The sequence below is a fragment of the Salvelinus namaycush genome, chromosome 5 (genome assembly GCF_016432855.1).
Source record: "Salvelinus namaycush isolate Seneca chromosome 5, SaNama_1.0, whole genome shotgun sequence".
NCBI classification, from domain to species: domain Eukaryota; kingdom Metazoa; phylum Chordata; class Actinopteri; order Salmoniformes; family Salmonidae; genus Salvelinus; species Salvelinus namaycush.
In genome coordinates, this window is record NC_052311.1 from 44694542 (window position 1) to 44721780 (window position 27239).

Sequence of the window (27239 nt, forward strand, 5' to 3'; positions counted from 1 at the left end):
TTTTATAGGGAAATGAAGAGGCTAATCAAACCAAGCACCAGAGGCTCCAGGCAGAATCCTGACTCCTTTTAATGACGGACCATCAACGACCATTCAGTCGCCCATCATGTGAGTGAGTGATAGCTAGCTGGCGCTACGAGTGTGATAAACACAGTGTGATTGATGCTAACAGTAGCAATAGATTGACAGAGGCACCTGTCAGGCAGCTAAACGGTCCACCACACTAGCTCACAAATATCGCCATTTGAACTAGCCCCCGGTGGTATGTTTAGAAATAAACATGTCCCCGATTCCCAATCTATGGAATTACATCATAACATTCAATCAGTGTCGATACATTAATCTCCCCAGTCACAAACCCCCAGCCCCACGGCCATAAACCAAATAACCCCTCCAAGTCATCATGGTAAGAGAGTGCGGGGTATGCAGACAGGGCAGATTAGAAATGTGATGTTAACTTGTGAAAGACTGTGACTTGAAGGCAGTGTGAGTGGCAGAGTGAATTCACTCGGATAAAAGTGGGTCATATTGTCGGAGCTCGTCTGGCTGTAGCTCTGCAGCCGGGTGACCCTCTTCTGTTTGCTTTGGATATAATGTATGACCTGCTGGCAGGCTGACAGGTGGGGACTAAGCCCTAGGGGGAGGGTGGAGGGGCGAGGGGCAGTAATGCTGACCCCGCCGTGGGGAGGGGGGTGAGGGTGACGGGGGTACATAACTGTGCCGGGGTCCTGTTTCCATTCCTGGCAGCTAGCTAGCTCCCCAACACTCAGGGAATTTGACACTGAGTGTTGAGCCTAGCGACCGGAGCTCTGGGAGTGAAAGCAGTCAGTATTAAGATACCTCACTCCCTCCGCCTCTCTGTGTCACCTTAGGCACTCTGGGGGCTGGAGGATTCCCCCTGCCACCTTCTACCTCCCTTTCTCTCCCCCTCTCTTTCCCTAGGGACACTCACGTACGCACGGGTGACGACTTGCATCTGAGACGACACTAAACCGACCGGCTCAGTCGGACGGGTCTTCGTTGCCAAGGACAACACTACGAACCCATGGCGCCTCTTTGTGGCACGTTGTGAACCCTGGCCCTAATGTGAAAAGTCAACCGCCAGAGCAGATGCGAGGCCATTATTACTGCTGTATTTGAACCCCAGCTTAATCTATAGTTAAGAACACTGTCAGGGGTTGAGGATACTCAGATAAGATTCCTTGCTTGAATCCCTGGATAATATTGGCACAGCTGATACAATATTATTAGGTTATGATGTCATTTGAGGGCGGTTTCCAAGAAACAGATTCCAAGACACAGATTAAGCCTAGTCTTAGACTGAAAAGCAAGTTCAATGGAGATTCTCTATTCAAATGCATTTTAGTCCAAGACTAAGCATAATCGGTGTCCAGGAAACCGGCCCTTGGAGTTCCCTCTCTCTCTGTCTATGTACCTGCGACATGCTGAGGCTTCATGGGGCCCACTTTTTTCAGGAAGGGCTCATCACTTTCAAAGGCCAGGATTGGTTCAGTGGGCATGTCACTCTCTGATTTCTCCCTCCCCCCGTTGCTGCTGTTGCCTTGATTGGCTAGCTGGATGACCTCCTCAAAGTGTGCGGTGTCCCCCTTGCTAGACAGGCCATTCTCGTGTCTGGCAGGCTGGACACCGTTGACCACATGGACCGTGGAGCTGTGGGAGGGTGAAACATGGTTACAGACAAAAGGACTACGGCCCCAAGTGGTTCAGTTGCAGATTTTCCCCTCGGGCCTGTTCAGGAAGATGTAACATTATACTGTAGCTATAACGTAGAACAGAAATTATTGTCAGATAGATAGAACGATGACAGCAACATTCATAACGTTTCACATCACTGAATACAACCCTGGTCTGCCCTCAGTGGCTAACTGAAGACCTCAAACCTTATATTACACTACCCCTCAAGAACAAAAAACATATTTCAATAGATAAATAAACAATATCTCTATTTTTCTACTGAAAGCCTATGTACTGAGACTCTCTGTTTCATTTTGTGATTTGAAACTATACAAATCGGCCCACGTCTTGATTAGAAGGCCACCTGTAGCACGCGCTCCAGCAGGTATATTTCACTGGTCATCCCCAAAGCCAACTCCTCCTTTGGACAACTTTCTTTCCAGTTCTCTGCAAAAATCACTGAAGCTGGAGTTGTATATCTCCCTCTCTAACTTTAAGCATCAGCTGTCAGAGCAGCTTACCCGATCACTGCAACTGTACACAGCCCATCTGTAAATAACCCACCCAACTACCTCATCCCCATATTGTTATTTATTTTTGCTCTTTTGCACCCCAGTATCTACTTGCACATCATCATCTGCAGATCTATCACTCCAGTGCTAATGTTAAATTGTAATTATTTCGCCACTAGGGCCTATTTATTGCCTTACCTCCCTAATCTTACTACATTTGCACACACTGTATATAGATTTTTCTATTGTGTTATTGACAGTACGTTTGTTTATGTGTAACTCTGTGTTGTTGTTTTTGTCGCACTGCTTTGCTTTATCTTGGACAGGTCTCAGTTGTAAATGAGAACTTGTTCTCAGCTGGCCTACCTGGTTAAATAAAGGTGAAATAAAAAAAATGTATCAAATAAAAAGGCATCCAATACTGCTGATTTCTGGTTTGCTTGTTTTCTAGCGCTCATGGTGGTCTTGTAATAACGGTAGTGCACGGCTTGCTATTTTACATTTCTAATAGATATTTTGGACAAGAGGAAATAGAGGACACGGTTTTTTAACCTTACCTGTCTCTCAAACCACTATGGTCGTTCTCTGTATTCTTGTTGATCTCTGGGCTTGGCTGGTAGTCAGCAGAGGCTGCGGAAACAAATAAAATCCACTGTAAAACACACGCACGTGCAAGCACACACACTGTTCGCAGGGCCACCCTGAAGCAAGCACAGACAGTGCTATGACAATATGCAGGATGGATCCAACCAGTGCTGGATTCATGATTACATCCTTGGGCTGTGGCTGTGTGAGAGTGTGTGTGTGTGTGTGTGTGTGTGTGTATTAGTGCGTCCGTATTTGAGCATGCGGGTGCGTGCGCGCACGTGTGAGTGTGTGTTTGTGTGAGTATGTCCAAAGGCCTGATTGAAGAGGAGCCACGCCAGCCAACTTGCCTGGACTCCCCACCACATCAGTGCCTCCAATAATGGTTTCCACCATACGGGAATCCTGCCCACATGTACTCAAATCCCCTATCCCCATTTCCTTCTCATCTGAAAATGTTGTGTGTGTGTGTGTGGGGTCAAATGGGGATGGGGGTTGTATAAGTAGGAGTAATATTTGTCTTTCTTTGTCGTGTGAACACTGTATTTATCGTGTCTTATGTACATCTGGATGCACAGTGACTGTCCCTGCCGCGACAATAAAGATAGAATAAAACGGAATTAAATTGACGGGCTAAATGTGGTGAGTGGTCCATTTACAGTCATTAAGCCAACCCTGAAATGCAATGCACTGCCATAAGATATTCCCAGAAACTGAAAAGCCCCCAGACTGGGTTTGGACTGAAAACAATAAGCACACACATGGGTTATACTGTCCTAAATGAAAGCAGTGGGGCTGGGATTCTAACAATAGTATTAAATAGTCTTCATATGAAAAGGGAACATAATGAAGACGGCGATGAAACCTAAGACAAACATTCTAAATATCAGGAGGGAGGACAGGGACTGTTCATGGACCCGTTTTATCCTTTTATCCATTTTGTCCGTAACTATAGCACTTTACGAGCAGCACTACATATTTATTTAATTCATGCTTTTAGCCTAGTCTAATGAGATAATTGTGCTGCATATTTACATTGACTCTTTTTGACTCTGCATGTTCACATGTATGTTTATATTGTTTTACTGTTTGCGAGCTCTTACGAAACGGGTATTTTAGTAGCTACAAATGGCTTAGATGAACTTGACTTGACAAAGTACTGAAGCTAAACAGTAGGGGTGAAAAGTAGAAGTTCAGTCCCTCCATTCTAAATCAATAAGATTCCTATTATATAGGAAGAGGTAGGGAATAGATCAGTGAGCTACTTCTCTTAATCCTATATATCGGGCCTAAACGTAAACAACACACAGTCAGCTAAATCCTACCTTAAGTTATGGGTGTGTAACTTGGAATTTGGCAATGTAGGCAATGGGGATTTTGATTTTGATTTTGAGTGAACAAATGTCAAAGTTAACATTAAGACTGATACAGCCATCCAATCAAAGAAGCCAAATTATCCCACTGGGCACACACTGGTTGAATCAACGTTGAACGAACGTGGAATAGACGTTGAATTGACGTCTGTGCCCAGTGGGATTAAACTTCTCCATTAATGTGGCAGTGAAACACAGGCCGGAAAAGGACCAGGGACACAGCACACTGATGTTTGAATCCGTTCCCCCCAGATATCATTGATGATATAAATGAATACATTTCCTTTCAGGATTAATTGAGACTAATCGTTTGAGTCCGAGTCCAAACAGCGATTTCCTGAACACAAGAGCAATATAATGAACAAAGATGGACGCCGGTTTACGCTGCATTTCATTTTCTGCTTACCTTTGCTGCTCTCGGCCTCTTTGCCATTGACTTGGGAGGGAGGTGGGGACTTGGTGTCTTTCTATAGAGAGATAGATTATCACGTGTTACATGTATTTTAAACCGAGCCAATGTTGCAAAGGCATTGCCACTGTGCCTTTTCAACAAAAGTACCTTTTCCCCTCCGTCTGTCTTGCGTGTCCTCTTCATGATCTGCTCGAGACGCTAAGGAAGAAGGCACAAAGGTGACAATGGTCAGAGAGAGGGAATACACTGAGAATGTTAACAAGGTGGAGGGTGCAGATGATGTACTCAGTCTCCATGGGTTGAATCACAGAGTAATACAGTAAATGTGCAGTAACTTAATCACAATGGACTCCTTGTTGGCACCGAACAGCTAAAACAACACCCAAATCTTACCTGGTACAAGATAACCATGATGCTAAGGGAAGAACTACCTGCCATAAATCAAGTAAAACATACAGATATGCCAGTGGAGAGTAAAGTGGAGAGTTAGGTGATCCGTGTGTGTGTGTCACAGGAGGTTGGTGGCACCTTAATTGGGGAGGACGGGCTCGTGGTAATGGCTGAAGCGGAATTAGTGGAATGGTATAAAATACATCAAACACATGGTTTCCATGTGTTTGATGCCATTCCATGTGTTCCGTTCCAGCCATTATTATGAGCCGTCCTCCCCTCAGCAGCCTCCACTGGTGTGTGTGCGTCGGTGTGCGTCCATGCATTCATGTGTGTGTGAGCGAGCTTCCACAGAACACAGAATCCATACTCAGTCAGGTATGTAAGAGCAGCTGTGGAGCAGTGTGCAGAGGCGTGTGACTAAGCAGTGGTTTGGGTAGAGGACATACTGTTCTTGTGCAGTAATACCACTAGAGCCTGGCTCAACACACGATGTGGAGCTGCTTTGGCTGACAGCCTCAGATAAGAGATGGGAAAAAAGAGGGAGATGAGGAGAGAGTGAAAGAGAGAGAGAGAGAAGGGAGAGAGGGAAAGAAAGAGGGAGAGGGAGAGAAACAGACAGAGAGAGAGAGGGGTAGAGAAATAATGAGAATGGGAGAGCGAGGGATGAAGGTGGAGGACAAGAGACAGACAGAAAGGAAAGGAGAGGGTGAGTAAGAGCAAAAGAAAGAGCAAGAGGGAGAGAGAGCAGACTTAGCAGGTTGCAGCATGGTGTGACTGCGGGTGGTACACCAGGTGAGGGCAGAACACAAAACCCTGGGCAGCATACTGAACTGGGCCAGTTAGGACTCACTCTCCATCATTACTGTTAATATCTAGCCTGGGGTCTTGGACCTAGTATATAGCCTTCCGCTCACACAAATAGAGACTGTAAGCCCTATTAAATCAAAACAAGTAGCCAGGAAAAGCCAACAACGTCATTCTTTTTGGCGGCAAGAATGTGAAAGTCGATATTATCTTCAACAAATCCTGGTCTAAAGAGTGTGAAACAAAAATAAACGGAATTAGAAGCAAAATCAAGCATGCTTTCCTGTTGCTACTAGAACAATGTTATTTTTGACTGATCCCGCAATAATAACAGTTTTGATTGAATAAGGCCCCGTGTGAGCTTACTGTAATGTACACTAAACATTTCACTCTGTACCTTTGGAATATGTACAGTACAGGCAGCACAGAATAAATACAGTAGTCTGCCAGTCTGTTTGGCATGACAATTCCATAAGGAGATGGCAATAGCGCAGAAACAGTCTGTTTATGCTGTCTTACCAACTCCTTTGGCATGACAATGGCTGGAATTAAATAGGAGTTGGCTACACAGCACAGATATGGATACCAGGGTAGAGAGGACACTGGTGGGGTACACTCATGTAGTAGAATGAATGCATTGGATCTTTTCTTACCTTCTTCCTCTCCAGTCTCTCCTGCTCCTCCTTCTGGAAGTGTTTCTCTCTGTCCAGACGCTGTTTCTCGGCCTCCTCCTTGGCCTTAGCCTCAGCCTCCTCTCTCTGGAAAGCATACAGATTACAATGTGGTATGCTCTTCCCTTACAGAAAAAGAAAAAAAATTCACATGTGTTTTTGGAACACTTTACACGTGGTCACATGTTTACACGTGTGTGGTTTCATGTTATCACACGTTGCTTTACATGTTGTCACGTGTTATCACATTAGCTTCACATAAGATCACATGAAAGTGTGTTTTTTGGAACACTTCACATGGGATCACATGTGAAATTCATGTGAAATCCGTAAGGGTTACCATAGAGATACATTATATTACTGACCAAGATGACAACCCTTTTAGTCACACTGCTGGGATGCCAATGTCCATTCTAGTGTTCTATTTAATTGTATGGATTTTACAACGCTAATAACATGCTACTACGACCAATAGTGTTGTTGTATATACGTTATATATACTGAGGGAGATAGTGACTGTATAAAACTACAGGAAATACTATCTTTTTGTAGTAGTAGAAGTGAACATTTTCAGCATTGTGAGAATTTTGTCATTGTATTACACCTGTCATTGAACACAATACCCTTTCTAGGCTACTGTATTTTTTAAATACATAATTATTGAAACGACGAAAGACACTTCACTGACAACGCACTAGACGGTATCATAGGGTCGCCAGCCAGAGAAAACAACCACTTAGACAGGGACAGAAACCACACAAACCCAGGGGCAACTCCTATCTCCTATCACACAGTCTATGTTGACACTGCAAACAAACACTTCTGTGAATCACAGTGTTTTCCGGTTAACTGACTGACGTCTGTTCCTCGGGGTCCTAGAGCTCGACTGCTCCTGAGCAACAGCGCTAAAACCATTGGTAAATACAGGAAGTCGACAGTGAGTCAAACAGACTCAGGCCTTTTGTGCTGATCTCCAAAAAGTGAAAGGGGCCATTCAATGTGCATTAATGTCAATGTCTGTGGCCATTAGGAAAATATTGACCGATGCTAACGACAAATCACATTGGTTGAAAGTGATTTGAACAAATATACGAAACAAGGTTGATTATGAGATATGCCTTATCAAATGAGGTCAGGTAGATGACAAACTTGGCTAAAGTAGTGATATGGGACAGAGAGGGTGTTAAATACAGACAGGGTTACAGAAGGCTCTCTGTCACAAAGCAGGTGGACAATAAGAAAAGCAGACGGACAGACGGACAGAAAGATGGACAGACACAGCCCCCTCTGTGTGTGTAGACTAGCCCCCCTTCCTCTGTGTGTGTAGAATAGCCCCCCCCCCTCTGTGTGTGTAGACTAGCCCCCTCTGTGTGTGTGGACTAGCCCCCTCTGTTTATGCAGACTAGCCCCCTCTGTTTATGCAGACTAGCCCCCTCTGTGTGTGTAGACTAGCCCCCTCTGTGTGTGTAGACTAGATCCCTCTGTGTCTGTAGACTAGCTCCCTCTGTGTGTGTAGACTAGCCCCCCCTCTGTGTGTGTAGACTAGCCCCCCCTCTGTTTGTGTAGACTAGCCCCCCCTCTGTGTGTGTAGACTAGCCCCCCCTCTGTGTGTGTAGACTAGCCCCCCCTCTGTGTGTGTAGACTAGCTCCCCCTCTGTGTGTGTAGACTAGCTCCCCCTCTGTGTGTGTAGACTAGCTCCCCCTCTGTGTGTGTAGACTAGCTCCCCCTCTGTGTGTGTAGACTAGCTCCCCCTCTGTGTGTGTAGACTAGCTCTCCCTCTGTGTGTGTAGACTAGCTCTCCCTCTGTGTGTGTAGACTAGCTCCCCCTCTGTGTGTGTAGACTAGCTCCCCCTCTGTGTGTGTAGACTAGCTCCCCCTCTGTGTGTGTAGACTAGCTCCCCCTCTGTGTGTGTAGACTAGCTCCCCCTCTGTGTGTGTAGACTAGCTCCCTCTGTGTGTGTAGACTAGCCCCCCTCTGTGTGTGTAGACTAGCTCCCCCTCTGTGTGTGTAGACTAGCCCCCTCTATGTGTGTAGACTAGCCCCCTCTGTGTGTGTAGACTAGCCTCCTGTGTGTGTAGACTAGATCCCTCTGTGTGTGTAGACTAGCTCCCCCTCTGTGTGTGTAGACTAGCCCCCTCTATGTGTGTAGACTAGCTCCCTCTGTGTGCGTAGACTAGCCCCCCCTCTGTGTGTGTAGACTAGCTCCCCCTCTGTGTGTGTAGACTAGCTCCCCCTCTGTGTGTGTAGACTAGCTCCCCCTCTGTGTGTGTAGACTAGCCCCCCCTCTGTGTGTGTAGACTAGCCCCCCCTCTGTGTGTGTAGACTAGCCCCCCCTATGTGTGTGTAGACTAGCCCCCCCTATGTGTGTGTAGACTAGCTCCCTCTGTCTGCTGGCAGTTGGGGGTGCTTGTTCACCTGTTTCTGTAGGCGCTCATTCTCTTCCTGCTCTGCCCTGGCTCTCTCCTGCGCCTCCTTCTCCTCATCCACACGCTGGGCCTCGTCTCTCAGGCGCTGCTCCTCAGCCATGAGGCGCGCCTCCTCCTCTCTGCGCTTGCTCTCCTCCGCCTCCCGCAGCTTACGCTCCTCTCGCAGGACCCTGAGCAAAGGATGACAAGCATTTAGCAATCCTAACTATAATACAGTCTCTTCCCCACCTTCGCTGTGTCGCCATGAGTATAGCGAGCAATACAACCTATTATGTATCGACAACCACTATACCAATCAAAACATAGGCTCATTTACAAATGTACAGTGCCTTCAGAAAGTATTCAGACCCCTTGACTTTTTACACATTTTGTTATGTTACAGCCTTATTCTAAAATGTATTTATTTTTAATTTGGGGAAAGGCACACACCTGTCTATATAAGGTCCCACAGTTGGCAGTGCATGTCAGAGCTACAACCAAGCCATGAGGTTGAATGAATTGTCTGTAGAGCTCCGAGACAGGATTGTGTCGAGGCACAGATCTGGGGAAGGGTACCAAAACATTTCTGCAGCATTGAAGGTCCAAGAACACAGTGGCCTCCATAATTCTTAAATGGAAGAAGTTTGAAACCACCAACACTCTTCCTAGAGTTGGCCGCCCGGCCAAACTGAGCAATCGGGGGAGAAGGGCCTTGGTCAGGGAGGTGACCAAGAACCCAATGATCACTCTGACAGAGCTATAGAGTTCTTCTGTGGAGATGGGAGAACCTTCCAGAAGGACAACCATCTCTGCAGCACTCCACCAATCAGGCCTTTATGGTAGAGTGGCCAAATGGAAGCCATTCCTCAGTAAATGGCACATGACAGCCCGCTTGGAGTTTGCCAAAAGACACCTAAAGACTCTCAGACCATGAGAAACAAGATTCTCTGGTCTGATGAAACCAAGATTGAACTCTTTGGCCTGAATGGCAGTGTCACGTCTGGAGGAAACCTGGCACCATCCCTACGGTGAAGCATGGCGGTGGCAGCATGATGCTGCGGGGATGTTTTTCAGCGGCAAGGAATGGGAGACTAGTCAGGATCAAGGGAAAAATTAACGGAGAAAAGTACAGAGAGGTCCTTAATGAAAACCTGCTCCAGAGAGCTCAGGGCCTCAGACTGGGGAGAAGGTTCACCTTCCAACAGGACAACGACCTTATGCACACAGCCAAGTCAACGCAGGAGTGGCTTCGGGACAAGTCTCTGACTGTCCTCAAGTGGCCCAGCCAGAGCTCGGACTTGAACCCAATTGAACATCTCTGGAGAGACCTGAAAATAGCTGTGTAGCAACGCTCCCCATCGAACGTGACAAAGCTTGAGGATCTGCAGAGAAGAATGGGAGAAACTTCCCAAATACAGGTGTGCAAAGATTGTAGCGTCATAATCGCTGCCAAAGGTGCTTCAACAAAGTACTGAGTAAAGGGTCTGAATACTTATGTACAGTGGCAAGAAAAAGTATGTGAACTAGAGGTCGACCGATTATGATTTTTCAACGCCGATACCGATACCGATTATTGGAGGACCAAAAAAAGCGGATACCGATTAATCGGCCGATTTTTTAAAATGTATTTATTTGTAATAATGACAATTACAACAATACTGAATGAACACTTTTATTTTAACTTAATATAATACATCAATCAAATCAATTTTGCCTCAAATAAATAATGAAATATGTTCAATTTGGTTTAAATAATGCAAAAACAAAGTGTTGGAGAAGAAAGTAAGCCATGTAAAAAAGCTAACGTTTAAGTTCCTTGCTCAGAACATGAGAACATGTGAAAGCTGGTGGTTCCTTTTAACATGAGTCTTCAATATTCCCAGGTAAGAAGTTTTAGGTTGTAGTTATTATAGGACTATTTCTCTCTATACCATTTGTATTTCATATACCTTTGACTATTGGATGTTCTTATAGGCACTTTAGTATTGCCAGTGTAACAGTATAGCTTCCATCCCTCTCCTCGCCGCTACCTGGGCTCGAACCAGGAACATATCGACAAAAGCCACCCTCGAAGCATCATTACCCATCGCTACACAAAAGCCGCGGCCATTGCAGAGCAAGGGGAACAACTACTCCAAGTCTCAGAGCGAGTGACGTTTGAAACGCTATTAGCGCGCACCCCGCTAACTAGCTAGCCATTTCACATCGGTTACACCAGCCTAATCTCGGGAGTTGATAGGCTTGAAGTCATAAACAGCGCAATGCTTGAAGCATTGCGAAGAGCTGCTGGCAAACGAACGAAAGTGCTGTTTGAATGAATGCTTACAAGCCTGCTGCTGCCTACCACTGCTCAGTCAGACTGCTCTATCAAATATCAACTCATAGACTTAATTATAATATAATAACACACAGAAATATGAGCCTTAGGTCATTAATATGGTCAAATCCGGAAACTATAATTTCGAAAATAAAACGTTTATTCTTTCAGTGAAATACGGAACCGTTCCGTATTTTATCTAACGGGTGGCGTCCATAAATCTAAATATTCCTGTTACATTACATAACCTTAAATTTTATGTCATAATTACGTAAAATTCTGGCAAATTAGTTCGTAACGAGCCAGGCGGCCCAAACTGTTGCATATACCCTGACTCTGCTTGCAATGAACGCAAGAGAAGTGACACAATTTCCCTAGTTTAATATTGCCTGCTAACATGAATTTCTTTTAACTAAATATGCAGGTCTAAAAATAAATACTTCTGTGTATTGATTTTAAGAAAGGAATTGATGTTTATGGTTAGATACATTCGTGCAACGATTGTGCTTTTTTCGCAAATGCGCTTTTGTTAAATCATTCCCCGTTTGGCGAAGTTGGCTGTCTTTGTTAGGAAGAAATAGTCTTCACAGTTCGCAACAAGCCAGGCGGCCCAAACTGCTGCATACACCCTGACTCTGTTGCACAGAACGCAAGTGAAGTGACACAATTTCCCATTGTTAAAAGAAATTCATGTTAGCAGGCAATATTAACTAAATATGCAGGTGTAAAAATATATACTTGTGTATTGATTTTAAGAAAGGCGTGGATGTGTATGGTTAGGTACACATTGGTGCAACGACAGTGCTTTTTTCGCGAATGCTCTTGTTAAATCACCCGTTTGGCAAAGTAGGCTATGATTCAATGATAAATTAACAGGCACCGCATCGATTATATGCAACGCAGGACAAGCTAGATAAACTAGTAATATCATCAACCATATGTAGTTAACCAGTGATTATGTTAAGATTGATTGTTTTTTATAAGATAAGTTTAAGGCTAGCTAGCACCTTACCTTGGCTCCTTGCTGCACTCCCATAACAGGTAGTCAGCCTGCCATGCAGTCTCCTCGTGAAGTGCAATGTAATCGGCCATGATCAGTGTCCAAAAATGCCGATTACCGATTGTTATGAAAACTTGAAATCGGCCCTAATTAATCGTCCATTCCGATTAATCGGTCGACCTCTAATGTGAACCCTTTGGAATTACATGGATTTCTGCATAAATTGGTCATAAAATGTGATCTGATCTTCAGCTAAGTCACAACACGAGACAAACACAGTCTGCTTAAACTAATAACACACAAAAAATGATATGTTTTCATGTCTTTATTGAGAACACCGTGTAAACATTCACAGTGCAGGGTGGAACCGCTCACTTGAGGTCATGTCACAGTGTCTCAAATCGGGTTGAGGGCAGGACTCTGACTGGGCCACTCCAGAAGGTTTATTTTCTTCTGTTGAAGCCATTCTGCTGTTGATTTACTTTTGTGTTTTGGGTCATTGTCCTGTTGCATCACCCAACTTCTGATGAGCTTCAATTGGCGAACAGATAGCCTTACATTCTCCTGCAAAATGTCTTGATAAACTTGCAAATTCATTTTTCTGTTGATGATAGCAAGCTGTCCAGGCCCTGAGGCAGCAAAGCAGCCCCAAACCATGATGCTCCCTCCACCATACTTTACAGTGGGGATGAGGTTTTGATGTTGGTGTGCTGTGCCTTTTTTTCTTCACACATAGGGTTGTGTGTTCCTTCCAAACAACTCAACTTTAGTTTCATCTGTCCACAGAATATGTTGCCAGTAGCGCTGTGGAACATCCAGGTGCTCTTTTGCGAACTTCAGACGTGCAGCAATGGGTTTTTTTGGACAGCAGTGGCTTCTTCCATGGTGTCCTCCCATCAACCCCATTCTTGTTTAGTGTTTTACGTATTGTAAACTCGTCAACAGATGTTAGCATGTTACAGAGATTTCTGTAAGTCTTTAGCTGACACTCTAGGATTCTTCTTAACCTCATTGAGCATTCTGATCTGTGCTGCTGCAGTAATCTTTGCAGGACAGCCACTCCTAGGTAGTGTTGAACTTTCTCCATTTATAGACACTTTTATAGATACTTTTGTAACCCTTTCCAGCGTTATGCAAGTCAACAATTCTTTATCATAGGTCTTTTGAGATCTCTTTTGTTCGAGGCATTGTTCACATCAGGCAATGTTTCTTGTGAATAGCAAACTAACATTTTGTGAGTGTTTTTTATAGGGCAGGGCAGCTCTAACCAACATCACCTATCTTGTCTCATTGATTGGACTCCAGGTTAGCTGACTCCTGACTCCAATTAGCTTTTGGAACTTTTTCCAACCTACACTGTGAATGTTTAAATGATGTATTCAATATAGACAAGAAAATACAATAATTTGTGTGTTATTAGTTGAAGCAGACTGTGTTTGTCTATTGTTGTGACTTAGATGAAGATCAGATCAAATTGTATGACCAATTTATGCAGAAGTCCAGGAAAGTCCAAAGGGTTCACATACTTTTTCTTGCCACTGTAAATGTGATATAAGTTTTTAAATTTTTTTATAAATTAGCAAAAAATGTGTGTGTAAAAAACGATTAAATCAATTTTAGGCTGTGACCCAACAAAATGTGGAAAAAGTCAAGGGTTCTGAATACTTTCCAGAAGGCACTGTATACATCTAGATTTAGAATAAATCAGTTAACATGTGCTCTATCTTAAAGAGTGCATCTTTGTCTTTGTACAACATTGGCAATAGCTGTGTCAGGAAAATAAAAAGTTGAACACAATCAGGAAATGAAACTATTTTAAAAGGAAATAGCTGCCTGCTGATAAAATGGAGAGGAACAGAGAGTAACAGGAGCCCATTGCCCAGCCTGACAGCTGTCCCGATATAAATACCCAGTGGTCACATAGTAACTGTGGTCAACATGGCACAATAGGCTGACGCGGGAAATCCTTTTTAGCTCATAAACCTGAGCGGAGGGGGGAAACTTAAGCCATTACACAAATGTCAACAGCTCCACACCTCTGGGGGTAACACGAGCACCACACAGACAGAGCTGAGTGGTCTAATTCTGCCATGCATACGATACGGTGGAGAACTGTACTGTATTCCATATGTTGATGCTTTACACTTGAAATTATTCAAATTGTGATGTGCTGCCATGGTTACTTCCACCTTGTCCCTTCAAGCTGGTAAGAGATAGGTTGTCTTTACAGTAGATAGGATAATGAATATAAGGTGTTTCTGGAAGACCTGGGAATATTGGGGAAATTTCAGGAATTTTGCAACCCGACTAGACACTGCTCTGGCTCTCTCCAGTGTGGGTTTATGTACTGCAAATGAGGATAATATGATTCTCACTTCTCTCTCTCCTCCAGCTCGCGTTTCTCCTGCTCCTCCCGCTCCCTCTGCTCCCGGGCCTGCCTCCTCTTCTCGGCCAGGATCCGGGCGGCCTCCTCTGGGTTGTTGGTGCCCGCCATGGGCTTGGCTGACGAGGAGGCTGGGGCTGGGGACGATGCAGGGACACTGGGGGTTGATTGGGCAGAATGAGGGACCTCAGAGGGAGTGGCGGTGGCCGTCGTGATTGGTGTACTCAGCGAAGGGAGCGTGGCCGGAGCAGAGGATACCACGATTGAAGGAACGGGGGAGCCTGGAGAGAGAGTTGAACAGGAAAAGAGGAGAGGAATGGGAAAGTCCAATAAAAATATTTTTCTATAGACAAATCACTGTTCACACTATCGTCTTCTTTAAGCTGAAACCTTGATGAAACTGTGTAATTCCACTATGACAAGTACACCAGACCCCTGGTCTAGATTCGTCTTGATTGATTTAAACAGTGGCAAAGCATGGAAACTCTGGCCATTTTTGGATTCTGTAAACTTGGGAGACTCGTAATTATAGCATTTTTCAGTAATTAGCACCACCTCTGCTGTTCTCAATGTGTGTGAAGGAGAGAAAGACAGAGAAGCTGTGTAACTCACTTAACGAGCTGGCATTGCTGGCGTGCCTAATTAACTACGACGGTAATCATCCTCTGGCTGTGCCGACGCTACTGCGCACCGACGCGCGCGCACACACTTTTTCCAGTTTGAGTTTCAAGTTCACTCTTCTCAGCAACGGGAACAACTGAGCCAAACCACAAAGAACTAAAGAAGCAAAGTATGAATCAGCCGTGGCAGGCAATGGCCTACAGGAAACAGACACACTAAAATCCAACTTGTGTCAGGGGGAAATTAAATGGTACTGAATTGTATGGGTACACAGTGTTCTCTCATCCCCGTAAGAGAAGTACACTGTACTAAAACATAACCCTCCACCTGGGGGTACTAACTAGCTACTGCATACTCACTCTTGCCTTTGGGCTCCTCGGGTGTGGCTGACCTACGGCCGCGGGTCTCCCTGGCCCTCTCCAGGGGTACGGGGGAGGAGGTGCGCCCGTGGTCCACCCGGGCCGGGGTCCTAGCCCTCTTGGGCCGGGCCTTGGGGGTGGAGGGACTAGCCTGGGCTGAGGAGGGAGGTTTGGGGGAGGCAGCAGGGCTAGGAGAGGAGGAGGAAGGTCTTGCTCTAGGAGTAGTGGCAGGTGAGGCAGCCCGCTGTCTGGATAAGGGACTAGGACTGGAGAGAGGGAGGGAGGGAGGGAGCGAGGGGGGGAGAGTGTGAGAGAGAGCTATTATGAAAAACATGAATACATACAGTATGTCTGACAAATCATTAGAAATCCTTAGAAATATGTAAATAATAATAAGCAAACAACAGTTAAGTAAAGTTTAGTCGAACATTTAGTCATATCCAGTCCTAGGGATGAAAAAATTGTCCGTCTCTATACACAATCAAGCAAGGAGACTACCACTAATACATCCATTGAAGTAATACTATTGAACTGTTTCTGTTACATATGTGCCTCCCTAACCTCAAGTCTCAGACAGCAGTCAATAAACATGACCTCACCAGGTAGCAAGGGTCAGACACGACACAACACAACATAACACGTGTAACATTGTGTGGTCTGTGACAGAGCATTATGGGATGGTTTCCCAGCAGTAGAGAGTGTAATAGTCGCCGCTCGGGACGGGAAAGTTCCATTATACCAGAGTGATGTGTGTGTGTGTGCACTTCTCTTCTTCCTTACGGCATTTGGCATTCTCTCTCTCTCGCTCTCTCTCTCTCTCTCTCGCTCTCTCTCTCTCTCTCCCTCTCTCTCTCTCTCTCTCTCTCTCTCTCTCTCCTTTCCTCCCTCCCTCCCTCCCTCCCTCGACCCTTTTTTAAGTCAGAGCACTCATTTTTGTCTCTCTCTTCCCCTCTATCTGTCAGTGAGCCCATCCATTTCCATGTCCCGCGGCCGGCTATGCTAAACACACTGGATAAATATCCTTTGGCTCAGGGGCCTCATGCTTTTAAGTCTTAGCTCGAGTTCAGTTAAACACACAGACACGCTGGTTTTACCATCTGCACTCACAGCCATGGTATCTTTGTCTTTTACTGTATCCCTAACCTCAGGAAACACTCTAAGCTCTAATTGTAGTATTTTACCCTATTCACACTATAATGTCGACCCAATCTATGTATGCTGTGCTGTCCTGTATATGTTCTTTACACATGATCCTTTCCAGCAAGTTTTCAACAACTATGATGGATGTGTAACCAGGACAATACAGTACAGCCTTGGCTTGACTTGGTTCGACTCGGCTCAGTAGTGGGTAAAGGGTGTTTAATGCTTTACTGTGCCAAAGGCAGATACAGTAGATCTGTGTGAGGGCAGGTTACCTGGGGTCCGGTTTGTGTCTCATACTGGGTAAGCACGGTCTCTTCTTCAGCACCTTGTCTTTGCTGAGAGCACTCTTCTCCTTCTCGTTCTCCCGCTCCTTGTCCTTCTTCTCTTTCTTTTTCTTCTCTATCTGCAGAGAGACAAGGGCAAAGACACAAACCGTCAGAAAGGTATAAATGATAAAAACATCTCTCTCGAAACCCAAAAATATACTGTACATTCTAGCTTATTCAAAAGTGCCAAACAGTGTTGCATTGCATTTAAACGGTAAGGGATGGTAGTAGAGTCTGGTTGAGCAGCGGTGCTCCAGATTTCGGGCCACGCAGGCCTGCAGGCGACAGGTGTCGAGTCCTGTCTGTCTGTGCCCTTCACTGTCTAGGACCCTCTTCGTTTTGTATCTCTCCATCTACTCTCCTCTCTATCCCGTCAATGAAATTGAAAAACACGAAAGGAAAGAAAAAGGGGTGGTTGACGTACCGGCGTGGAGTCGCGTCGGCGCTGGGTGATGTCGGGCGTGCTGGACGTCACCCTCCAGCGGTCGGAGCAGCGGTGGTGAGGCCGGTGGGCACACAGCGTCAGCGGGCTGGCCGAGGCCGAACGAGGGCATAGGGGCGACTCTGGAGGGACGGGAAGGAGAGGCACATAGAGAGCAGGCAGGAGATAGAGAGAAGGGCGGGAGGAGAAATAAATACGACACCCATATCTAAAAACACAAGCAGAGCACAGGCGACAAAGGTATTCATTGCCGCACATCACGTCAAATACCCTACATCAGAGTTCCTCAAACCTCTTATCGTAGATCGTAAGCTCATTCAAGGGCTTGATGATTAGTTGACAAGTGGAATCAGATGTGCTAGCTCTGACTGGAGCAAATTGATCAAATACATGGAACTGCTGGGGACCAAGAGGATAGGTTGGAGAGATGCTGTTCTAAATGACAAAGATCCCCACTAATAGCAGGTCTCATCTATCCCAGTGTGATTGTGCTAACTACTTACGGTCTTTACCGTTGCTGAGCACGCTGGCGACGCTGCGACTACGGGCCAGAAAGGACAGGGTGGGCGTCATCAGTCGGTCCACAATGCTGCTCTCCCACGGGCTCAGCTGGAGGCTACGGGCTGCTGGAGGGGCCAAACATTACCAATGTTAACGCATATATTCAAAATGCTACGGTGGCCCAAGGGGCAAACCAGCTTCATTTCCAAAGCTGGTTTGCCTCTTAGAGCCACCGTGAATGTCTCCACTTCTGTATCGCTACGTCAGACGACGTCAGTGTTCAAACAGTATTACTATGCACCTTATACCCACTAACTGTTTGATAACTATTGCAACCCAATTTTAGTAAATTACTCAAATGTAATGATCCAATCTCGCATTCACATCACTGCATCACAGGAAGGCCTTTTGCTTCTCGTTTTATATAAAATAGTGACAATGAGCTAAGCTTTGCTCAGTTAGCTTTCCCACCTTATATATTATAATGACAGATCAAATAACACTATCTCACCCGCAAAAACCCTTATGTCTCTAGTAAACATGCTCTATGGGGAAATGGTGGGTTCCATATTAGACTGGGAGAACTTCCAGACACATAATAACATGAGAGGGAGGAAGAACACAGCCTATATGCCAGAGCAGTATAAAGTAAGCACTGCCAGAGTTAGCAACATCCTTTATTTAGAAAAACACCTCTGGCTATGGAGGCAGCTGTTCAGAACATTGACATTGAAAACGAGGGAGGAGAGAGATGAAAGAAGTCCACTGCAGAGGTTTGCTCGGGGTCGTTTATGGTACACCAAATCACGTCCCACTTCCCTATTAAACCTGCCCTGAAGGATAATAAGGTTATCCAGCAGAGCGGGAAAGAGAGAGAGACAAAGTCTGAGAGAGAGAGCGAGAGAGAGAGAGAAACTGAAATAAAGAAGAGAGGAGAGTGAGCTTTTGATAGACAACGAGTGAAACAAAAGTACAGTGGGTAGAGGAGAAAGAAGAGGAGTAGAGATAGGGAGGAAGAGACGAGAGAGAGGAAGAAGAAAGAGACGAGAGTGAAAGATAGGGTAGGTAAGAGAGAGGGAGAGAAGGAAAGGAAAAGAGGGAGAGGGTTTACGCTTTCACCAGTCACCTTAATCTATTTTCAAGCATCACAGTTGTTCCTGTGGAGTTTTCAGAATGCATTATCTCTCAAAACGCTGACTCATCCCTTAGTGGCTGACTTTTTAAAATTTGAAACACTAAAGTTCCTATGTGTTCACACCGGTACACTGCAACCTACTTAGACATGCACTTCTGAAAGAACCCTGTACCTGCAGTGGTGTTCTAGGTGCACTGAAACACCTCTGACTTGTGTGAGTAACTCTGAATATGAGTTGCTAGATTCAGCTTAGTACAGTGTAGTTATTTCGGGTTAGCATAGGCCTGATAACCCATTCATCATCATCATCATCTCCCGTCACCATCACCATTCAAGACATCCTCATCACCGTCACCATTCGAGACCTCATCATCACCATTCAAAACATTGACCAAGACTTTCCAACGAGTGAAAAGAACATCTACTGACACACAACCCAAAGAGCACGAAATGACCATCACCAGCAAATGAATAACCCAAGAGAACACCAAAAAACGCAGGACATAAAATATGAAGACAGCGTAAATGAACCCATATATTCACACCAAAGTATGAAGTATATAAATGCAGGGACTGAACAAAATGCAGAGGGAGGGAGAAAAAGCATAACCCATGAACCACAGAAGAAAAAAAACTAAGGTGGATTTGAATTTGGAAGGTGAAAATGATACGGTAATCAACCATCGAACACAGACAGGCGATTGGATTGGAGACGGCGGTGGGGAGAAAAAAAAATGTGGAGAAAAAAATGTGAGAGAACGAATATGAAAAGGGGGCGTTCCCGGAAAAGGGGGCCTGACGTGTCTTACTTCTGTTGGGGGAATTCCAAAGGGTGGCGGAGGACTTGGAGAGTCTCTTGTTTATAACCGAGTCCACGTGTTTGGGCAGGTTGACCGCCGACATGGAGCATCTGCCTGTGAAGCCAAGAGAGTAGTCCACAGAGATGGTGGGTCACACTGTTTCACACAGGGGAGGGAGACCTCCAGGATGTGTCACGGTGATATCTATCCCCCCCACACACGCATACATACATACAGCAAACATCCAAATACCAAAATGGTGTATTTCCAGAGGGCAACTATTTCTGATTCAATAAAGAATCAAAATAATAAAATATCTGTATTGAACTTTTCTCATCTGACAATGTTATTTTACATTCCTTTTGACATAGAGATAACGGGAAACAGAACTGAAATTCAAACTGTCATGTCAAAGTATACTTTGAGGAGCCTCCACCAAAAATCGAATACAAACTGAAAACAGACAATTGATGGTAGAGGGAAATAACACAGCTAGGGGGCTTTTTCTACGCACGGAAAAAATATATTCAAAGAAATATTGTGTTGAGTCTAGTGGGTCATGCATCATTCAGTTAGATCTTGATGTTCAAAATAGATACACTTGACAGTAGAAGTCAAAAGTTTGGACACACCTACTCATTCAAGGGTTTTTCTTTATTTCTACTATTTTCTACACTGTAGAATAATATTGAAGACATCAAAACCATGAAATAACACATATGGAATCATGTAGAAACCAAAAAAGTGTTAAACAAATCAAAATATATTTGATATTTGATACTCTTCAAAGTAGCCACCCTTTGCCTTTGTCACGCCCTGACCTTAGTTCCTTTTTTATGTCTCTATTTTGGTTTGGTCAGGGCGTGAGTTGGGGTGGGCATTCTATGTTTTTGTTCTATGTTTTGTATTTCTATGTGTTTGGCCTGGTATGGTTCCCAATCAGAGGCAGCTGTCTATTGTTGTCTCTGATTGAGAACCATACTTAGGTAGCCTTTTCCCACCTGGTGTTTGTGGGTAGTTGTTTTCTGTTTTGTGTGTCTGCACCAGCCAGAACTGTTTCGGTCGTTATCTTTGTTATTTTTGTTATTTCAGTGTTCATTTAATAAATATGGACACGTACCACACTGCACCTTGGTCCTCTCCTTCCAACAGCCGTTACAGCCTTGATGACAGCTTTGCAAACTCTTGACATTCTCTCAATCAGCTTCACCTGGAATGCTTTTCCAACAGTCTTGAAGGAGTTCCCACATATGCTGAGCACAAGTTGGCTGCTTTTCCTTCACTCTGCGGTCCAACTCATCCCTAACCATCTCAATTGGGTTGAGGTCGGGTGATTGTGGAGGCCAGTTCATCTGATGCAGCACTCTATCACTCTCCTTCTTGGTCAAATAGCCCTTACACAGCCTGGAGGTGTGTTGGGTCATTGTCCTGTTGAAAAACAAATGATAGTCCCACTAAGCGCAAACCAGATGGGATGGGGTATCGCTGCAGAATGCTGTGGTTGCCATGCTGGTTAAGTGTGCCTTGAATTCTAAATAAATCACAGACAGTGTCAACAGCAAAGCACCCCCACACCATTACACCTCCTCCTCCATGCTTCACAGTGGGAACCACACATGCGGAGATCATTGTGAAGCAAAATTACAAGATTATATTATAATACTGTTATTGCATCAAATGGTTGTTTTATAGAATAGAATAGGGTTCTTAAAACACTCTAATCTGTGTGTGGTCTTCTGAGTTGTGCCTCTGGGGCTTAATGCTGACAGTGGATTTACGATGCCTTTGGTGATTAAAAACCTAAAGACCGCATTCCATAGCATGAGTTGGTGTTTGTGTACTGGGAGGTACCAGGGTAGAGATGGCTTGGGTATGGATAATGATGAGGGGAACCTTGTTTTGGGGGCCAGACCCTGGTTTCCACACAATGAGAGACGTCTTTACAGCAGATACTATACTGGCTGCTGTGAATGATTATTTTCTTTCATACGAAATCCTAACCTCCCCATTCCACACATCTGTTGTTTGTCATGTAAACTAAGGGGGTGTATCTTTGCCATATAAAAGATCTTGGTATTCTTTGTGACAGGGCTCTCAACACAACAGTCAAGAGTGTTGTGTCATTCACTTATGTGTGTGGTGTGACATGCTTTCCTTATTAATAAGTGAATAAATATTTTGTTTAAGTATAACTCTGACTTGTGTGATAAGTTTGTCTCTCCTCATTTGATAATAAAGAAATAACCACCACAATCATCCGTTCACCTACTCTGCGTTTCACAAAGACACGGAGGTTGGAACCAAAAAGCTCAAATTTGGACTCATCAGACCAAAGGACATATTTCCACCGGTCTAATGTCCATTGCTCGTGTTTCTTGGCCCAAGAAAGTCTCTTCTTCTTATTGGTGTCCTTTAGTAGTGGTTTCTTTGCAGCAATTTGACCATGAAAGCTTGATTCACGCAGTCCCCTCTGAACAGTTGATGTTGAGATATGTCTGTTACTTGAACTCTGTGAAGTATTTGGGCTGCAATTTCTGAGGCTGGTAACTCTAATGAACTTATCCTCTGCAGCAGGTAGAGGTAACCTTGGGTGTTCCTTTCCTGTGGCGGTCCTCATGAGAGCCAGTTTCATCATAGTGATTAATGGTTTTTATGACTGTACTTGAAGAAACTTTCAAAGTTCTTCAAATTTTCCGGATTGACTGACCTTCATGTCTTAAAGTAATGATGGACTGTTGTTTCTCTTTACTTATTTGAGCTGTTCTTGCCATAATATGGACTTGGTCTTTTACCCCCAAATAGGGGTATCTTCTGAATACCACCCCTACATTGTCACAACACAACTGATTGGCTCAAGCACATTAAGAAGGAAAGAAATTCCATAAATTCACTTTTAACACTACCTCATGAAGCTGGTTGAGAGAATGCCAAGAGTGTGCAAAGCTGTCATCAAGGCACAGGGTGGCTACATTGAAGAATCTACAATGTATTTTGATTTGTTTAACACTTTTTTGGTTACTACATGATTCCATATGTGTGTTGATGTCTTCACTATTATTCTACAATGTGGAAAATAGTAAAAATAAAGAAAAACCATTGAATGAGTAGGTGTGTCCAACGTTTGACTGGTACTGTATGTCTAACCTGCATTGATATGATTAGAATGTAAATGTAAAAGAGCATATGTCCCGACCTGAGCCTGCTGTACACAAAGTAGTAACATTGTTTTTGTTACCACAACCTGCTGTACTACACAAACTAATAACAATGTCAGTCAACACAACTGACACAAATGTAACACAACTGACAACCAGCGGAGTGAACTACTGAGACAACCCACTGATTAAACACCATTCCCCTCCAGACCCTCTAATAGAGACTAATCATGTGAACATTGTGCCCTTTAAATTAAATGCCACCAGACATACGAAAGTAAAGTCTGATGTTAATGGGGGAATTGGATGTCTCTGTCCTAAATGTCCCTCCTCAGATATGGGTCTGTTGTTGTTAGAGATGGGCAGGGAGAGGTTCTTTGTCTGCAGGCCAAGATAGAGTTCTGCTGCCTTTTCCTAAATAACTCTGATGGATTCTCAGTAGTCCACTGTATCCTATTTGTTTACGCTTGTTACCGTTCAGTCTTTCTTTTCCTTCTTCTTTTTTCTACCTTTCAGTCTTTGACAGCACTGGGTCTGAAAGAGGAGGCTGGGGGGCAGGTTGATTTGGCAGACAACATTTGCCATTACTCATGGCTCATAAGGGACGTAGTCTGTTCCCAGATCTGTTTGGCTGTCTTGCCAACGTCTATGGTCATTGTGACCATAGACGCATAAACAGATCTGGGACCAGGCTATTAGTAATTCCACGACTTAAGATAATATACTGTATATGAGACCCCCTGAGATTTAGACTTGCAAAGGTGGAGAACAGCTAATGACCCTGAATTAAACAACCAGTCAAGCAGTAGCCTACACTATGTGCCTGAGGTTGGTTGTGCGGATAAGGCCATAACCCTGCTTGCGTGGGTTTCGAATCCCGGTCAAACCCAGGACTCTTCTTCACACTACTTATATTCATTCTATCTATCTCCCCTTCATTCCTTTCAATAAAATATGAATAATATAAAATCCTTTTTTAAAAATTGTACACTGTGAATCACCAGAGACCGTACAAAAACAGGGGGAAAGAAAATAAGGGGACGACTGTTGAGTATGTCGCACAAACGCAGACCGGAAAACATTGGTCAGATTTGTTTGTGTCTCGCAGGGCATCACTACATATCTAACACCATCACAGCCCCACCCCCACCCAACACACCACACATATACACCTCAACCATGCCTGGACATCTCATATTCACCTCAGCCTTGACATTACCCATCTATTTCCTCACGGAATGAAGCCAATGTTCCCTCCCTCTGCAGGGAAATTAGACTACTGTAGTGTAGCACATCCCAGCAAGAGCAGATAGGGATATCAACCCACCTGTCGTGTGTGTGTGGGTGTGTGTGGTATCTCAGAGTGATTTAATTCGAGATAACGATGTATAGGTTGAGAGGAGCTGTTCAGCAGTGTAGGCTGTTTGATGCCAGACTGAATCATGGAGAACCACCTCTGCTTAATAGGGTTGAAGGTGACTGGAATTCAAGTTTGACTGTCACTAATTGACTAAATACTTTAAAGTGAGTGACCTAATTTATGGTTTACTTTAGTGCAAAACAACCGTAAGATTGTGAAAATATGTAGACTGTGAATGTCTGCACAGTAGTACCATTTTCACACTACTGAAGCGAGCCAAAACGAGCTGTACTGCACTGGCCTGGTAACGCATCCACCAAAGTTGCTGGAACTGTGCTGGGAAGGACCATGTGAAAAGAAATGATCCAAGCCAAAACAGTTGTTTGGCTCAGCAAGATAGTGTCAAATGAGTATAGATGAGGGAGTTGTCGTTGAAGGAAGGAGAGGCTTTGGCCATGTCTGGGTCAGTGGGCTCTGGTTCTGGGTTCCTGTTTCAGCGGTAGGTACTCACTTTCTCTCTGGCTGGAGTTCTGGCTGGGGCCTCCGGCCCAAGACAATCTCTGCTGACGGATCTCAGCCCAGGTCTTCTTAGTGGACCGCTGGAGGGCAGCCTCATATCGCTCCTTCATACCAAACATGGAGAAATACTAGGTTAGCACTAGTTAATAATTCTCTTACCCAATCTCTTCACCCACCTTATTCTCTTGTTTTGTTAAAGTGAGTGGAATTTAACCTCTCCTTCAGTATTTTCTAACCTTCATTAAGACAGTGTGGAAATAGATATGGGAGACAGGTTAATAGAATCAAATCAAATCAAATTTTCTTGGTCACATACACATGGTTAGCAGATGTTAATGCAAGTGTAGCGAAATGCTTGTGCTTCTAGTTCTGACAGTGCAGTCACGCTTTCAGTTTTGCGCGAATGCTGCCATCAATCCACGGTTTCTGGTTAGGGAAGGTTTTAATAGTCACAGTAGGTACAACATCTCTGATGCACTTGCTAATAAACTCGCTCACCGAGTCAGCGTATACATCAATGTTATTGTCTGAGGCTACCCGCAACATATCCCAGTCCACGTGATCGAAGCAATCTTGAAGCGTGGAATCCGATTGGTCAGACCAGCGTTGGATAGACCTGAGCACGGGCGTTTCCTGTTTTAGTTTCTGCCTATAGGATGGGAGCAGCAAAATAGAGTCAGGGTCAGATTTGCTGAAGGGAGGGCGGCGGAGGGCTTTGTTTGCATCGCGGAAGTTACAGCAGCAATGATCCAGAATGCTACCAGCTCGTGTCACGCATTCGATATGCTGATAGAATTTAGAAAGCCCTGTTCTCAGATTAGCTTTGTTAAAATACCCAGATACAATAAATGCAGCCTCGGGATATATGGTTTCCAGTTTACATAGAGTCCAGTGAAGTTCTTTCAGGGCTGACGAGGTATCTGCTTGGGGGGGGATATACACGGCTGTGACTATAATCGAAGAGAATTCTCTTGGGAGATAATGCGGGCGGCATTTGATTGTAAGGAATTCTAGGTCAGGTGAACAAAAGGACTTGAGTTCCTGTATGTATGTTATGATTACACCGTGAGTTGTTAATCATAAGGCATACACTCCCGCCCTTTTTGCCAGAGAGATGTTTGTTTCTGTCGGCGCGATGCATGAAGAAACCGGGTTCCTGTACCGACTCTGACAACCTATCCCAAGTGAGCCATGTTTCCGTGAAACAGAGAATGTTACAATCTCTGATGTCTCTCTGGAAGGTAACTCATTCCCTAATTTAGTACACCTAGAGATTGGACATTGGCGAGTAATATGCTCGGAAGCGCTGTGCTCGCCTTCTAAGTCTGACCAGTAGGCCGCTCCATCTGCCTCTCCTGCGGCGGCCACGTTGTTTTGGGTCGGCCTCTGGGATTAGATCCCATGTCCAGGGTGGAGGTCAGAACAAAGGATCACGCTTCAGGAAAGTCGTATCCCTGGTCGTAATGTTGGTAAGTTGACGTCGCTTTTATATCCAATAGTTCTTCCCAGCTGTACGTAATAACCCTTGAGATTTTATGGGCTAACAATGTAAGTGTAAAATGTAAAATGTAAAATAAAACATAATTATTTTTTTTAAAACATAGTTTCCTAAGGACCTGAAGCGAGGCGACCATCTTGGTCGGCGACATCTTGCAGGGAAAGCAGGAAAGGCGGACGTGGGGATTGAACCCACGATCATCAGGGCTCTAATATTGGCTTGCTGTGAGGAGTGCTACCCCCCGTTCTGGGGTGAAGTTTCCCCTAGGTACAGATCTAGGATCAGCTGCCCCTCCGCAAATACTAACCTTTGTCATTAGTTAAGAAAATGCTAAACTGACCTAAGATTAGCGTCTAGGGGTACTTCACCCTTCTCCCTCACAACCCACCTTGTTCTTTTCTAGTTTTTGTTTCTGCCTCTCCTCCAGGGCAGAGCGACGTTTCTCTGTCTTGATCCGCTGCTCCTCCAGCTTCCTGCGTCGCTCGTCCAGCTGGCTATCCCTCAGCTGCCGGGCCTTTTCCTCTTTCTCCAGCCATTGGGACTTCTTCGCCGCTACGGGAAAACCACATCAGGAGGGTTAGAGAGGCAAGATAACAAAATTGGGATCAAGAGAGAACTCTCCCTCTCTCTCTTTGAGGCCCTGTTCAAATGTCTCAAAAGTGCATCGTTCATTTCTCCCTTCCTTGAGACAATCACTGATTGGAAATGACTAGACAAGTGAAAGCCATGTGGGGGAGCCCTCTTTTTCTTCCTGTCCACTTATTTGAGAATCTTCTATTCTCTCTTTGAATACAATACCTTTGCAGCTGATAGGCAGAGCCCTGTTGC

The 27239-nt window shown here is 44.7% G+C and overlaps 1 protein-coding gene across 7 annotated transcripts in view; it reads right to left on the reverse strand.

Moving 5' to 3' along the window:
• LOC120048326 (MAP7 domain-containing protein 1-like) overlaps positions 1-27239 on the reverse strand; it is a 64781-nt gene that overhangs the window by 1512 nt on the left and 36030 nt on the right. For 2 of the 7 annotated variants that reach the window (XM_038994212.1, XM_038994214.1), the window contains 14 exons: positions 26800-26963; positions 24906-25017; positions 19889-19993; positions 17947-18069; positions 17426-17565; positions 16948-17078; positions 15533-15798; positions 14545-14833; positions 8863-9043; positions 6428-6532; positions 4725-4775; positions 4572-4632; positions 2765-2837; positions 1436-1671 (listed from right to left, as the gene is read on the reverse strand). In XM_038994212.1, coding sequence (XP_038850140.1) covers positions 1436-1671; positions 2765-2837; positions 4572-4632; positions 4725-4775; positions 6428-6532; positions 8863-9043; positions 14545-14833; positions 15533-15798; positions 16948-17078; positions 17426-17565; positions 17947-18069; positions 19889-19993; positions 24906-25017; positions 26800-26963 — 2037 coding nt within the window. Of the gene's footprint in view, positions 1-1435; positions 1672-2764; positions 2838-4571; positions 4633-4724; positions 4776-6427; positions 6571-8862; positions 9044-14544; positions 14834-15532; positions 15799-16947; positions 17079-17425; positions 17566-17946; positions 18070-19888; positions 19994-24905; positions 25018-26799; positions 26964-27239 lie in introns of those variants that run through there. The other 5 variants (XM_038994213.1, XM_038994217.1, XM_038994216.1 and 2 more) reach the window with 5 other exon arrangements.